Source organism: Coenobita brevimanus, chromosome 31 (assembly GCF_032717465.1).
Source record: "Coenobita brevimanus isolate Jiangsu-jjx chromosome 31, ASM3271746v2, whole genome shotgun sequence".
Taxonomy (NCBI): Eukaryota; Metazoa; Arthropoda; class Malacostraca; order Decapoda; family Coenobitidae; genus Coenobita; species Coenobita brevimanus.
This window is the reverse complement of record NC_136984.1, coordinates 30409792-30427258: the sequence shown is the minus strand read 5'-3', so window position 1 is coordinate 30427258 and position 17467 is coordinate 30409792. Positions and strand designations below refer to the sequence as shown.

General features: G+C 42.8%; 1 protein-coding gene across 1 annotated transcript in view; it reads right to left on the bottom strand.

The window, feature by feature from the left end:
• LOC145395535 (very long chain fatty acid elongase 4-like) overlaps nucleotides 1–17467 on the bottom strand; it is a 96605-nt gene that overhangs the window by 45321 nt on the left and 33817 nt on the right. Inside the window, exon 4 of the mRNA XM_080269143.1 lies at nucleotides 650–730. Coding sequence (XP_080125269.1) covers nucleotides 650–730 — 81 coding nt within the window. The remainder of the gene's footprint in view (nucleotides 1–649; nucleotides 731–17467) is intronic.

Below are 17467 nucleotides of genomic sequence, written 5' to 3'. Positions count from 1 at the left end.
ATGAGATGGAGGGATGGAGTGGAGAGGTATATGAGAGAGGGGGTGTGAGCTGGGAGCAGGGCAGTGAAATGGCAGGGGACAGGGTGGCATGGAGGCACTTTGTTTGTGGCCACTCCTTACGGGATTAAGGCGTCTGGCAATAGATAGATAGACAGATAAACAGATAGACAGAGGCAGTACAAATATAAAACATTGAAAGTACACTGTAATATATGTACATGAGAGAGAGAGACAGACAGACAGACAGACAGAGACAGACTGACACACACATACAGACAGCTAGACATATAGAAAGATAGATAGATATAGATAGATACACAGGCAGACAGACAGACCAACAAACAGCCAGACAGATAGATACAGTATAAACAGAGACAGGCAGACAGACAGATAGATACACAGACACAGACAGACATAAAGACAGAGATCGACAAACAGACATAGATAGATAGATAGACAGATACAGACAGACAGACACACAGATGGACATAGGGACAGACAAGATAGATAGACAGAGATATACAGACAGATAAATAGACAGACAGATAGATAAACAGACAGACAGACAGACATAGAGATAGATAGATAACTAAACACACAGACAGACAGACAGACAGACAGACACAGACAGCTGGCCATGCACACTCACCCTCATCTCATCAGGGTTTGTGGTGTAGTTCACCGGCTGACAGAACCAGCTGTACCGCAGCCTGACAGACACAATGGCCAGCTGGAAGGCACCATTACAAGCATTAGTACAGCTGGCATTAGTACACTACCACCTGGATTAGTACAGTGTTGTTTAGTACAGTACCACCTGGATTAGTACAGTACAACCTGGATTAGTACAGTATTGTTTAGTACAGTACAACCTGGATTAGTACAGTATTGTTTAGCACAGTACAACATGGATTAGTACAGTATTGTTTAGTACAACACCACCTGGAAGTACAGTATTGTTTAATACACAACCACCTGGATTAGTACAGTATTGTTAATACACAACCACCTGGATTAGTACAGTATTCTTTAGTACACAACCACCTGGATTAGTACAGTATTCTTTAGTACACAACCACCTGGATTAGTACAGTACTGTTTAGTACAGTACCACCTGGATTAGTACAGTACTGATTAGTACAGTACCACCTGGATTAGTACAGTACAACCTGGATTAGTACAGTACTAATTAGTACAGTACAGCCTGGATTAGTACAGTACTGATTAGTACAGTACAAACTGGATTAGTACAGTTCTGATTAGTACAACATACAGTAAACTCTCAATTATCCGTTGTAATTAAATGATGATAATAATAATAACAATAATAATATAATAATAATTCATTGTGACTAAATAATAATAATAATAATAATGATTAGTGGTAGGTGGGGGCACTCACCATCCACTCACTCGATGTAGTGCTGCTCTCGTGTGTCTGCCCTTTCCTCTCTTCCATCCCTCTTTCCCTCCATCCTCCTCTGTCTTTCTTTCCTTCATTCTTTCCTCTTCCTTCTGCCTGTGGGTGACTTTACACTCCCTCTTCTGTCTTTCTTTCCTTCATTCTTTCCTCTTCCTTCTGCCTGTGGGTGACTTTACACTCCCTCTTCTGTCTTTCTTTCCTTCATTCTTTCCTCTTCCTTCTGCATGTGGGTGACTTTACACTCCCTCTTCTGTCTTTCTTTCCTTCATTCTTTCCTCTTCCTTCTGCCTGTGGGTGACTCTACATTGAATGACAAGCCAAATTGTTTCCTGTACACCAGGAAACCATTTACTACGCTGGGTGGTAACCATATAACCAAATTATGGCGCCTGGTGGTTTAGTGGGTAATTAATGCGCTTCAATCAGATTGAGCCGGTGCAGGTTTATTTCCAAGGGGTGGTTGGGGTTTATTGCTCATGTACTGCCACTCAGGGATGAGTGAGGTTGGTCACTCTCATCTTAAATGTCAGCACCAACTTGCCTAGCCCCAGGAGTGTAAAGTCACCCACAGGCAGAAGGAAGAGGAAAGAATGAAGGAAAGAAAGACAGAAGAGGGAGTGTAAAGTCACCCACAGGCAGAAGGAAGAGGAAAGAATGAAGGAAAGACAGAAGAGGGAGTGTAAAGTCACCCACAGGCAGAAGGAAGAGGAAAGAATGAAGGAAAGAAAGACAGAAGAGGGAGTGTAAAGTCACCCACAGGCAGAAGGAAGAGGAAAGAATGAAGGAAAGAAAGACAGAAGAGGGAGTGTAAAGTCACCCACAGGCAGAAGGAAGAGGAAAGAATGAAGGAAAGAAAGACAGAAGAGGGAGTGTAAAGTGACCCACAGGCAGAAGGAAGAGGAAAGAATGAAGGAAAGAAAGACAGAAGAGGGAGTGTAAAGTCACCCACAGGCAGAAGGAAGAGGAAAGAATGAAGGAAAGAAAGACAGAAGAGGATGGAAGGAAAGAGGGATGGAAGAGAGGAAAGGGCAGACACACGAGAGCAGCACTACATCAAGTGAGAGGATGGTGTGTGCCCCACTATAATAATAATAATGACAATAATACAGTAAATTCTCAATTATCCGTTGTAATTCAGCCATCCCTACAATGAATAAAGCAAAACAATGGATATTGCATAGTACCCCCCATTGGCTCAAAAAACACAGGATATTGCAAAACACCAGATACTGCACAGTACCCCCCATCGACTCAATATTCAGTGTTGACCCATCGAGTCTTCGACAAACCTCTTCCAGTACAGCCCCATCATTGCCGTGATAACACCCTGGTCCATAAACCTCTTCCAGTACGGCCACTTTGTTGCCGCAACAGTACAGATGCTGAATTAGGAGGCAAGAACATGACCCTAATACGACTTCCATCCCCAACCAACTCCGTCACAGAAGGATGAACCAGGAGTGTTGTCAGGGAGCAGCAGAGCCTTCACTTGGTGGCGGGCAAGGCCAAGACTGTGTTTGATAATAGATGTGTTTGATAATGGATAATCTCCTTCACTGCATGACTGTAGAACCAGTCTTTGAAGATCCTGGCTGTAAACCAAGCCATCAGTGAGTGGAAATAAATCACTGGGAGATGATCCATTAACCCTGGAGACAATGTGGCTGTTTGGCGTGCCCCACTACAACAGGTGTCAGATGCTGGCAGCCTGTTGTACTGGCACAAGACAAAACAGACAATGGCAGCCTGTTGCACTGACACAAGACAAAAGACAATGGCAGCCTGTTGCACTGGCACAACACAAAACAGACAATGTCAGCCTGTTGCACTGGCACAACACAAAACAGATAATGGCAGCCTGTTGCACTGGCACAACACAAAATAAACAATAGCAGCATGTAGCACTGGCACAACACAGAACAGACAATAGCAGCCTGTTGCACTGGCATAACACAAAACAGACAATGGCAGCCTGTTGTACTGGCACAACACAAAACAGAGATGAGCTGTTTGCTTGCCTTACCACCATGTAACAACTTCTTTTCATAAGTCAAGGTATTAGTCGCCACTGACCTGAAGAACAGACCAGTTTCATCTAGTCGCCACTGACCTGAAGAACAGACCAGTTTCATCAGCATTATAAAACTGATTGAGACATAACCATTCTTTGTCAAACGGGTTTTTAATCTATCTATCTATCTATAGCCCGACGCCCTAATCCCGCAAAGGGTGGCCACAGACAAAACGCATCCAAGTCGCTCTGTCATCCACCATTTGACTACCCTCCCCCCAACTCACCCCCCCCTCCCTCATATACCTCTCAACTCCATCCCTCCACCTCATCCTCGGTCTACCTCTCCCTCTCCCTCCCTCCACCTCACCTACATACACCCTCTTAGTCAGTCTTTCATTCTCTGTTCTCTTCACATGTCCAAACCACCTCAGTGTATTTCTCCTAATCTTCTCAACCACATCCACATCCACCCAACAGCGTTCCTTCACTTCTTCATTCGTCAACCTGTCCCTCCACATCACTCCACATGCTCCTCTCAAGTAACTCATTTCCACTCCTCTCACTCTTGACTTGTTCCCCTCTTGCAAGGTCCATGCCTCGCTTCCATACGTCAGGGTAGGGATCACAATACCATCATGCAGTGACTTCTTAACTTCCATACTCACCTCCCTATTTCTCATCACTGCTTTCAGTGTACCAACAACCTTCCTTCCCTGCTGTACCCTTTCACGCACTTCATCCCCCAAAGTTCCATCCTTACTCATCACACTACCCAAGTACTTGAATGCACTCACATTCTCCATATCCTCACCATCCAACCTCACTGCACACTCTGTGACTTCATTCCTCTCAAACACCATAACTTTACTTTTGTTTACATTAACTTTCAGATTCCTCCTCCTACACACTGTCCCAAATTCATTCACCAAACCTTGCAACTCCCATTCATCTTCACTCAACAGTACTGTATCATCAGCAAACAGCAACACCGGAAGCTTCCAAATCTCACCCTCATTCATTAGAGCCACCCCCACATCCACTGCCCTACCCTGCACCTCCTTTACAACCCCATCCATGTATATATTAAACAGCCATGGAGACATCACACAATCCTGTTTCAGTCCCACATTGAGAACAAAGAACTCACTCAGCTCACCATCCACTCGCACCGTAGCCCTAGCTCCCTCGTACATACAGGTTTTTAAGCCTGGTGCAAAACTCATCAATTCCTTCTGTGTCAGCATTCAACACTTCACAACAGGTCATCTTGTGGGACAGCCCATGTTGAAGTGTGAACCAAGTCAGCCAACCTCCAGACACCTTGAAATCAGTGATGCCCAGCTTCTCTGGCAACTTGGTGGCTGTTGCCTTCAGCTTGATGACACACACAATCACACCACTGCCACACTGTTGTCCAAACCACTTCAGGCAGACCTGGTTAAGTTTGCCAAAACATGTCCTGGCCATCATCTTGTGATTGTGCGTTACACAGTTGCACCATGTTGACCCTGGAAGTACATCTTGATGGAGTGTTTGTTCCTCCACAGATCCTGCAACATGGTACAGGACATGTCATGGTGCTCCATCAGCCTTGCAATGGTCCAGCCTTGCTTCATCCTCTCAATTATCTCCATCTTCTTCCCCACTAAGAAAACAAAACGACACCTCCTAGCAGGTGGTGGTGGCATGGTGGAGACAACGACCAGGACCATACACACGGCCAGCAGTATCTGCAGCAGCCACCGCACCACCACAGATCCACAAACTCAGCCATCACACATAACCAGCATTGAGCACAGCAGTGAGCACTCTGGGGCCACAGGTGAGGCAGGTGTGAAGGAGAAACAGCCACGGGGGATTCACACCACAAGCACTTATGTACACTACCACGCAGTATGTAGACACTACCTCATGCACAGTACAGCACTACAGTCGTGGTGCATGACTCTGAGATTGTCATTATCGTACCCTGGCAACCTACCATTCAAAAGTGTGTCCGATTTCAGATCATATTATACACGAATCATAGTATTATGCACGAATATATTATACACGAACAAATTATACACGAATCACATGCGTCTCATATTATACACGAAATCAGACGCACTTTTGAATGGTAGGTTGCCAGGGCACGATAATAACCTCAGAGTCGCGCCCCGCGACTATAGGACATGAGCACTGACAAGCCACTAACTTTGCAACAATATGAGCATAAGACACCACATAGTCACAGCCCTAGGGTTTTGAGACAGTGTGGTAGGAAGATCAGAGCACACACACACACACACACACACACACACACACACACACACACACACACACACACACACACAAACAACCACAACGGACGGACGTGTCTCCCAACAGCTCCCAGGCCCAGGCTGCATACCTTAAGTAGTTTCCAGGAATTATGTTTATCCTGTCTCCTATGGTTTTGTTTTAAGTTTAAAATATTGTAAGTTAATATAGACTACCAAAAATGTAAAGATTTATTGGGAAGGATATACATGAATGGTTTGTAGTATTTTTCAGTAAAAGCTGTTTTTGCTACAGTAACCAACATCCAACATGGCCGAAAATGTAAACACTGAGGGACTCGAATTTCCTGGATTTGATAGAAACACTAATGTCATGGATCTGGTTAAAACATTGATAATGAGGATTAGTGAACTTGAAAAGAAAGTGAAGAATTTAGTGTTAAAGGACGTGTCTGAGAATACGAAGATTACTCTACAGAGTCTGATCCAGTCCAATGAGACGGCGAATGAGGAAATCAGAAATTTGAAGAGAGAAAATATTGAATTGAGGAGGAAACTAGAAGAGAGTACTAATAAAACAGAGAAGGTGAGTAATGTATTAGAAGAACATAAGGCAAAGTGGGCACACGTAGAAGAAGAACAGAAAGAAGTGCTCAGCTTAAGAGAAATCATCCATGAAGAAAGGGAAATGAACAAGAAAATGATGGAAGAAAATGTAGTGAAAATACTGAAGAAAAAAGAGAAAATAGTGAGAGAAACTGTAGAAAGGAACAAATGTGTGGTAATATTTGGAAACAGGAAGGAAGAAGAAAAGGTTAGATTCGTGAGACTCGAGAGAGACACGAACCTGGTGAGAGGTATATTAGGCAAAATTGACCCCGAAGGAGACAAGTGGGCAAAAGAAATTGAGGAAGTAAGGAGGATAGGGCCTTATAAGAAAGGGGAAACGAGACCAATGAGAGTCAAGTTGACGTCAGAAAGTTTAGTAAATGATATACTCAAAATGACCTGGAAATTAGGCAAAGAGGCAGGGATAGAAAATATTATAACACGAAAAGATCTGAATGAAGAAGAGAGAGAAGTTTTAAAATCACTGAAGGATCAAGTAAAGGAAAAAAATGATAAGAGGACAGAGGAAGAATGTAATACTTTTTTTTGGAGAGGAATGGACATGAAAGTAAGGAAGTGGTATATAAGGAAATAGAACCAAAGGAAACTAAGGGGGATAGCTGTGAAAGATCAGAAATTGAGGAAGTGGTACTGACAGAGAGAAGGAGAGAAGAGGGTATAAAAAACATCAAAAATAATTTAAAGGTGATATACACTAATATTGATGGTTTAATATCGGCAAAGCTTGAAATTAATGATTTCTTGAGAGAACATGAACCTGATGTCATGTGCTTTGTAGAGACCAAATTAAGAGAAGATATTGATGTTCATTTGGGAGATGGTAAATACAATATGTGGAGTCGAGACCGAAAAGAAAAAACGGGAGGAGAAGTGATAATAGCAGTGAAGAATAACATAAATGTAGATACCGTGGAAATGGGAGAAGGCAGGGCTGAAGTGATATATATGAATTTAGAAACTGGAGAGAAAGTCAAGAGAGATATGGCAGTAGGGTATGTTCCCCCTAAGACGAGAGCATGGAATGATGATGAATACCAGGAGATGTTGTCAGATATGGCTAGTTATTTACAAAAAACAATTGAGAAAAGCAACAATATAAGTTTGGTGGGTGACTTTAACTGTAAAGAGGTGAACTGGGAAGAATGGGACTCAGGAGGCAGCGAGGACTCGTGGGGCACTATATTATTAAATATAATAAAGAATAATGTGATGACGCAATGGGTCAAAGAAGAGACACGGTTCCGAGGTGAGGACACACCAGCAAGACTAGATCTACTGTTTACCAAAGAACCCGATGTAATATAATCATTGAAATATTTCTGTCTTATAGGAAAAAGTGATCATGTGGTCATTATATTCCAGATGATAATAGGGAACGTCGAGCCAAGAGACGAGCTTCATAGACAGGGAAGATACAACTTTGGGAAAGCTAATTTCACAGGACTGAGAAAATTTTTTGAAAATGTGGATTGGAGAAAATTCAGAGAAACAAGAGAGATACAAAGGAAGTGGGATATCTTTCTAGACCTCTATATTTGGGAGTGGAAAAATTTGTACCAAGAGTAAGAGGGAAAGAAAACAGGAAAAAGGAGTGATTTAATAGAAGGTGTATGATAGCAAAAAAAGAGAGATATAAGGCGTGGAACAACTGGAGAAAGAAAGGCAACACCAGAACAAAGGAAGAATATAAAAGAACTAGAAATGAATACACAAGAATACGTAGAGAAGAAGAAAGGAATTTTGAAAAAGGTATAATAGACAAATGCAAGGATGAACCCAAACTGTTTTATAGATTTATTAATGGCAAACTGAAACAAAAGGAAGGAATCACCAAATTGAAAGTAAAGGGAGAGGTCTATAAAGATGCAGCAATGCAAGCTGAAATAATGAACAAATGTTTCCAATCAGTTTTCACTAATGAAAAAGAGTTTGTGAAAGTGACTAGAAATGTACCGGTGTTAAAAGATATAAAAGTGGAGGTACAGGAAGTGTACAAATTATTGGAAACCCAAGAAGTAAGGAAAGCCCCAGGACCTGATGGAATTTCTAATTGGGTACTGAAGGAATGCAGAGAACAACTGGCAGATAAAATTCACAGTTTAATCATGTGTTCTCTGGAAGAGGGGAAAGTGCCAAAAGAATGGAAGAGGGGAAAGTGCCAAAAGAATGGAAGAGGGCAAATGTGGTACCAATTTATAAGGGAGGAAACAGGGAAGAATCCCTGAATTATAGACCAGTGTCTCTAACCAGCATGGTTGCAAAATTGAGCGAGAGAATCCTGAAAGACAGATGGATAAAATATCTAGAAGAGATGAATATTTTGGCCGAATGTCAGTTTGGATTCAGAAGTGGAAGGTCATGTGTTAATAACTTGTTGAGCTTTTACTTAAGAGCGATTGACGTGGTACAGGAGAGAGATGGTTGGGTGGATTGTGTGTACTTAGACTTAGAGAAGGCCTTTGACAAGGTACCCCATACGAGACTAATGTGGAAACTAGAATATACAGGAGGACTGAAGGGGAAACTTCTGGAATGGATGAGAGACTTTTTGAGAGACAGACAAATGAGGACAGTAATAAAGGACAGGATGTCTGGATGGAGGGAAGTAACAAGTGGAGTCCCACAGGGTTCGGTGTTGTCGGCAGTAATGTTCCTGATTTACGTAAATGATATGGTAGCTGGAGTGAACAGTTATGCAAGTCTGTTTGCTGATGATGTAAAGATCTTGAGCAAGGTAAAGGTTGAGGAGGATTGTAACATGCTGCAGGAGGATCTGGATAGGATACATGATTGAAGACGGACGTGGGAAATGAAATTTAATGTAAAGAAATGTAAAATATTGGAAATGGGTAAAAGTACCCGGAGGCCATCACTGAATTATTTGTTGGGTAATGAATTAATCACAAAAATGAGAGAAGAGAAAGATTTGGGTGTGCTGGTCCAAGATAGTTTGTCACCTGAAAAACACATTAACAAGATAGAGAGACGTATAAACTCTTGACTAACATAAGAGTAGCATTTCATTATATGGATGAGGAGATGATGAAAAAATTGATAGTGGCCATGATCCGCCCCAGGTTAGAATATGCAGCAGTGGTGTGGTCCCCACACAAAAAGAAAGATATAAACAAGATTGAGAGAATACAAAGAACAGCAGCCAAAATGGTCCCCAGTCTGGTAGATCTGTCATACAGAGAGAGGCTGGAAAAGCTGGATTTGCCTTCCTTAGAGGAAAGGAGAAAGAGGGGAGACATGATTGCAGTGTTCAGGACCATGGTGGGAGTAGATAAAACTGACCGAGAAGATCTGTTGTTATGGGATAAGAGAGTAACAAGAGGACACGGAATGAAATTGAAAAAGTCAAGCTGCTTGAAGGATATCAAGAAACATAGCTTTCGTTACAGAAGTATAGATTTATGGAATAGCCTTGACAAAGAGATCGTCCAGTCAAAAAACTTAAATGAGTTTAAAGCTAAATTTGACTTACTAGGAAACTGCGATGGGAACCCACGAGCATAGCATATTTCGTGTGTATCTCAATTAGGTATATTGGGTAAATACATAAGTATTTGGAACGATTTAGACAAAAAGGTGGTGCAGGAGAAAAACATTCATGTGTGTAAAAGTAAACTAGATAAATGTGGATATGGAGACAGGACAACATGAGCATCGCTCAATTCCTGTATACTACAAATAGGTAAATACACACAGACAGACAGACACACACACACACACACACACACACACACACACACACACACACACACACACACACACACACACACACACACACACACACACACACACACACACACACACACACCACTTGCTGGCTCAGCGGTAATGTTCTCGCTTGCCATCTGGTAGACGGGAGTTCGCGCCTCGCTCAGGTTGCGAAAAGTTTCACTGACGAAGTGGGTGAAACTTTTCCCCCTCGAGCAAGGGGATGGGTGTGTGCGTGTGTGTAGGTCACAGTCTTGCCCTTAGATCGGACTATATGAGCTCTCAGCTCCTTTCCGGGAGGGTAAAAGCTGACGATCACGACCATCAAATGATCCTGACCAACCCGGTGAGTTACACACACACACACACACACACACACACACACACACACACACACGACAACACTGCACAAACATTCATGGGCAACAATCAGAGTGCGGCGGTATTCTCAGTGCGCTTGGAAGATCGGAGCACTCACACACACAAACACACACACACACACACACACACACACACACACACATGACAACACTGCACAAATATTCACGGGCAACAATCAGAGTGCAGTGGTATTCTCAGACAGTGTGGTAGGAAGATCGGAGCGCACGCGCACGCACGCACGCACGCACACACACACACATGCAACAATACTACACAACGTCCACGGGCAACAATGAGAGTGCAGTGGTAATCTCGCCGTGCCGAGTGAGACTAAATCTGATGGGCTGGTGCATAGCGAGTGTTTTCAATGGCTGGTGTGTTTCAGATTTTCCCTTACACTCATTGGCTACTGTGTATGAGCCAGTTGATACGGCTCAACATTGGATATTGCACAGAATCACCAATTACACGGAGGTCCCGAAGATACGAGCACTGAGGTTCCATTTGGTACAGTCGTATACAGTTACTACTCGTTTTACGTTGATTCGGTATACGATAATTCGCTACAACGATAACAGAAAAGTTCCACCCTAAAATCCGATTTGCGATGAATTTCCTGCTGTAACGATACTATCTATCTATCTATCTATTGCCAGATGCCTCAATCCCGTTTGGGGTGGCCACAAACAAATCGCCTCCAAGTCGCCCTGTCCCCCGCCATTTCACTGCCCTGCTCCCAACTCACACCCCCCTCTCTCATATACCTCTCCACCTCATCCCTCCATCTCATCCTCAGCCTCCCCCTCCCTCTTCCCCCCTCCACCTCACTCACATATACTCTCTTCGTCAGTCTTTCACCCTCCATCCTCTCCACATGGCCATCGGAAAATTTCGTACGAAACGCCAGACACATGCAAGGTGACAGTCGCTTGTCTCAGGCAAGATGGCGGCCCCAGCGTGCAAAGCATTGTTTTGGTTCAGTTGCGGTCCCGCCACCCCTTCAAAGCCCTGTCTTTTCCACTCGTTCACGTGTGCCCCTTGCTATCGTCACCTCTCAGCCAAGCATCGTGCTACAGTAGGCCTATACATCATGTAGCACCAGGCCAATGTTACACAAATGTGACTGTTGTGTTGTTGCAACAATTTACTGTACGTGAGTAACGCTGCCTGTATTGGTGTGATTGTGTTTGTTTTGGTCTGGGAGACGACTTGGACTGACATAGGAAGTGATTAAGGTGGGTTGTCATTTTTGTTTCAGTCTTGGGTAGGTGACTTTGGGAAGCTGAGTTGACATAACTCCCCTTTTATAATGTGTTTCAATCTCCCGATTTACGATAAAATTGTTATACGTTAAGGTATGACCTGACGTAACCCCATCGTATAACGAGTAGTGACTAATAAATTCTCATACAACGAAAAATGTAACTAATGGTAAAATATTGGTTAGGTTCAAGGACCCCATCAAAGGTAAGAGTTCAGGCTAAAATATACGATACCAAATGCAACAAACACATCTATATTACTGAACCATATAGACAGCAATCTGAAAGAGCAAACAGTATGCATATAACCTGATTGCACATTAATTAAATATATAAAACATGCATAACACTCACCTGTGGTAATGTGTTGGAGGCGGGAAGCTGGTGGTCGCCACCTGAGCGGTCCGGCCAATTCTCTCCAAGGTATAAGAGAAAACAGCGGTGACTGCGTTTGCTGGGATGACTGACTTAGAATCCTCCCAGCTCCTCTTGATCTCTAGGGGAAGAGGCAAGATCTGCTTGTGCACAGCTGGAAGATCTTGGCCAGGAAAACCCTCGAAGCCATGCACACATGCAGGCCACAGCTTTTTCCACACTCCATTCATATTTCAGGAGGTTATTTCATCCCATGAAAATTTCATGTGCTCAAGAGCGTGTTTGATGTTTAAGCTCTTCCAAAAATCCTTCACCATCATCTTGCCATCTTCTGTTCCCATCACAAGCTGCTTCATACACCACATGGTGTAATAGGCTCAAGTTGCCATTACACCCTGATCCATTGGTTGGAGGACGGATGTAGTGCCAGGAGGAAGAAAACAACTTTGACATTAGGGCATGAAACTTCAAGTGTTGTGGGATGACCTGGAGCGTTGTCAATGATCAACAAACACTTGCTACCTCTCCACGAAAGGTGAAAGGTAGTCCAGGATGTAGTCTCGAAACAAAGGCTGCATCACCCACGCTTTAGGGCTGGAGCACCAAACAACAGGCAGCCTCTGTTTAACGCAGCCCTTCAGAGCCTGTGGAGTCTCTGAATGAGAAACCAACAGGGGTTTCAGTCTCACATCTCCTTCTGCACTCCCACCAAGGAGTGTGAGGTGGTCCTTACCTGCCTTGTGTCCTGGAGCTATTTTTTCCTCCCTCGAGATATAAGTCCGGGATGGCATTTTTTTCCAAAAGAGGCAGGTTTCATCGAGGTTAAAAACTTGTTTAGGAGAGTATCCTCCCTCCTCAATAATCCTGGCAAGCTCTTCTGCAAAATTACTAGCAGCCTCTGTGTCAGCACTTCCAGCTCCTCCTTGAATTCTAATGTTAACAAATAATGGAGGTTAGTACGTTTCCTGAAAAGTACTAACTAACCATCACTAGCAGCGAAAGTGTCACTCACTGATACCTGTGTGCCTGCAGGTGAACGAGGCCCTGCGCTAGTGGACACTTCAGCCTCATCGCTCTCCCCAACCATGGCCCTGACACTCGCATCATGCTCCTTCTTACACTTTTTCCAGACTGCAAGTGCCTTCTCCTTGATTAAGGCCTTGGACACATGTGCATGAGCTTGGTTCTGGCCTTCCAACCAAGCTCGTAGCAGTCGCTGCATCTTCATGATGGAGTCACGAAAGAGAGTAGCTTGCACACTTGTACTTAATGCCGCACTACCTGCCATTTCCAACTCGACTTAATACAGTGCTCACAGTAGATAAAGATGGGTCAAAAACATGACAGAGGTCCAAAACTCGCTTACCACGACTGTGTCTCTTAACAATTTCTAACCTTTTAGTGAGTGTTACTGCTGGCACTCTAGCCTGCTTAGCACCACCACTGGAACTCACACTTGAAGACACTGCATGCTTGGGAGGCATAGTTAACACAGGTAAAGCACTAGAGACACAAAAAAGGCACAGTTATACACCACATGCTCAATACACGCACAGCACCACACAAATCACAGTCAATTAAGAGCACATAGTCTAGCTACGTAACAGTATAGTAGTACAGGGCACCAATAAGTCACAAGAAGCACAATAAATATACTATATACTGTACCAGCAAAGTCACTAAAATCACTGTTGGGAAAGTCACAAGGCACGACACGATTAAGGACGTGAGAGCATACTTGCGTAATACTGGAGGACGCTGAGTGAGAGAGATGGGAGAGTAGGTAAGGGACACGGGAGGGGTGTGCGGTTCTCTTCCACTGCCCACAAACTCGTCTCTACGCATCTGAATCATCGTACATCATCATACAGCCCAGATACATTAGCGGTAGGGAGCACATTTTGAAAAAATTTTACTCGCCCCAGACTAAATGTCGTATCATTGGAGTTTCAAAATCATATAACGAAAATAGTCCCTAATTTACCCAGGTCGTTTCATCAGTTTCTCGTTTATTGAATGGTCGTATAATGGAACCTACCTGTACATCCCATCTCAGGGCCAGATGTTGCATATTTTCACTGGATATTGCATTAACAGAGCCGAGTCAGCAGCGTCGGCTATTGCAATGGGTTGGATACCACAACAACAGATAATTGAAAGTTTACAGTAGTTTATTCTTAGTTGCATAAAAGCCTTTGCAACTGGCAAAAAAAATGAGAACAATTACTGAAGATGTTGAAAATAACTCAACTTTACCCCTGTCTGAAGGTATAGTGATGATGATGATGATGATGATGATGATGATGATGATGATGATAATGGTGGTGGTGGTGGTGGTGGTGGTGGTGGTGGTGAAGGTGGTGGTGATGATGATGATGATGATGATAACAATAATAATAATAATAATAATAATAATAATAATGATAATAATAATCCCTCACCTCGACCCTAATATAGAGATTAAGCAGCATGATGGTTAGGATGATGATGATGATAAAAATAATAATGATAATAATAATAATAAAAATTATATTGATAATACTAATACTACCACTAATAATAATAATAATAAAAATAATAATAATAATAAAATAATAATAATAATAATATTAATAATAACAGTAACAATAATAATGATAATACTAATCTATCTATCTATCTATCTATAGCCCGACGCCCTAATCCCGCAAAAGGGTGGCCGCAAACAAAACGCCTCCAAGTCGCTCTGTCACCCACCATTTGACTACCCTCCCCCCAACACACACCCCCCTCCCTCATACACCTCTCAACTCCATCCCTCCACCTCATCCTTGGTCTACCTCTCCCTCTCCCTCCTTCCACCTCACCTACATACACCCTCTTAGTCAGTCTTTCATTCTCCATTCTCTCCACATCTCCAAACTACCTCAGTGTATTTCTCCTAATCTTCTCAACCACATCCACATCCACCCCACAACGTTCCTTCGCTTCTTCATTCGTCAACCTGTCCCTCCATGTCACTCCACACACTCCTCTCAAGTAACTCATTTCCACTCCTCTCACTCTTGACTTATTCCCCTCTTGCAAGGTCCATGCCTCGCTTCCATACATCAGGGTAGGGATCACAATACTATCAAGCAGTGGCTTCTTAACTTCCATACTCACCTCCCTATTTCTCATCACTGCTTTCAGTGAACCAACAACCTTCCTTCCCTGCTGTACCCTTTCACGCACTTCATCCCCCAAAGTTCCATCCTTACTCATCACACTAACCAAGTACTTGAATGCATTCACACTCTCCATATCCTCACCATCCAACCTCACTGCACACTCTGTGACTTCATTCCTCTCAAACACTATAACTTTACTTTTGTTTACATTAACTTTCAGATTCCTCCTCCTACACACTGTCCCAAATTCATTCACCAAACCTTGCAACTCCCATTCATCTTCACTCAACAATACTGTATCATCAGCAAACAGCAACACCAGAATCTTCCAAATCTCACCCTCATTCATTAGAGCCACCCCCATATTCATTGCCCTACCTTGCACCTCCTTTGCAACCCCATCCATGTACAGTACAATCCCAGTTAACCGGGCGGCTTGGGGAATTTACCTTCCCGGTTACAGATTTTTCCCGTAGTTCTGATATTCAAATCTATACAAAGGCGATAATTATCACAGCAGTAAATACAATTCAGTTACTCACCACTCACATCAGGGGTCACACTAAGAGATTCCACCTGAAAAATTGCCTCGTAAACACACACCATGGTCATTATGCACGTGCATGCAATGCCTTGCAGTACTGCAAAATGCACAAGTCCATTCTCATAACTACCGAATAATTTGTTGTATGTGTACTCATAAATATGGAAAACTAAAGAAATAAAATCCTGAATATTTATTGGTGAATTATCACGACACCTGTGTCCCCACATGAGCTTTGTTTACGGTCCCGGCCCCAACTGACCGCCATCATTTTGCCATTCATCTGTTTTGCACCAATCTGTTAACTTCCGAAGTATTCGTTGTATGTACTGTACTCGTAAAACTGGAAAATAAATAAATAAAATCTTGAACATTTATTGGTGAACTGATGTTAAGACTGCACTGTAGAATTATCATGACCCCTGTGCCCCCACACAAGCTTTGTTTACAGTCCCGACCCCGACTGACCGCCACCATTCCACCCTTCACCTGCCAAGCAGCTGTTTTGCAAAAAATAAAATACAGTACATGATTTACATATGAAAAGCAAGCATATTTTTTTTTTTTTCTTCCAAGAAAGTAAACCTTCATGCCTATTAACAATTTTTTTTTTTTTTTCATCTCTGCCAGCACACATGCGTTCTAAGATGGATTTATGTGGTGCAAGTTAGAGTTAGTCCGTTAGGAAGAAAAACACCGGCGTTTGCTGTTTGTTGATTTGTTCTCTCCCAAGATGTCTGGTTTACAAATTACATGCCTGCCTGTGAAACAATTTAACCATCGAATACTGAAATCACACTCGTCTTCTATATTCATTTTACTGTGAAACTCTCTTGCTTTTTCTTATATAAGAGGACCAGAAATAGGTGCTCCCCTAGATCTTTCTAAGCAAAACCACTCAAACGATGAAGAGTTTATACCTTTTACAATGAACTTACTTGTCTCGCTTTTCATGAAAAATTCATTAAGCTTGGATGCTTAGGCCTTGATATCATAAACCGTTAAATTTCCTACATTACATTCAGTCATCTGTGTTTTATAATACTCGCCTTTTTCAAATCTATTGCATATGTCCAGCTTCTGTTTCAAGGTAAGCACGACACGCTTACGTTTAGTTTGCTCTTTAGGCATTTTGGAGTGTACAAATTACCGTCCATCAAAGCAACACAACAGCAAGAGAGCTTGTTTACTGTCTGGTGGTAAAAAGCAGTCTGGTGATTTGTGGAAATTGTGGAGGGTGTGGAGGATGACTGAATTCAAGTAGGGGAAAGAGGGAAGAGGAGGGCTGGTTAAGAGGATTTACTAGGGATTTATATTAGCCAGAAATGCCTTCACCTCGCTTAGTCTGACTTCACCCAGCCTAGCGTGACACGATAAAACGGCGGTTTGGCGGTCAATTCAAATTGGTGCACAGTTATAACTTACTGACATTTTTACCAGCCCTTGAATTTTCCCTTTTTTCTGAGTATTCCGTTTATCTGGATACTGGTTAGCAGGGATTGTACTGTATATATTAAACAGCCATGGAGACATCACACAACCCTGTTTCAGTCCCACACTGAGATCAAAGAACTCACTCAGCTCACCATCCACTTTCACCGTAGCCCTAGCTCCTTCGTACATACTCTTCACAGCACTCAACAATTTCCCCTCCACTCCATATATTCTAATCCACATACCTTGCCTATCTATTCTGTCATAAGCT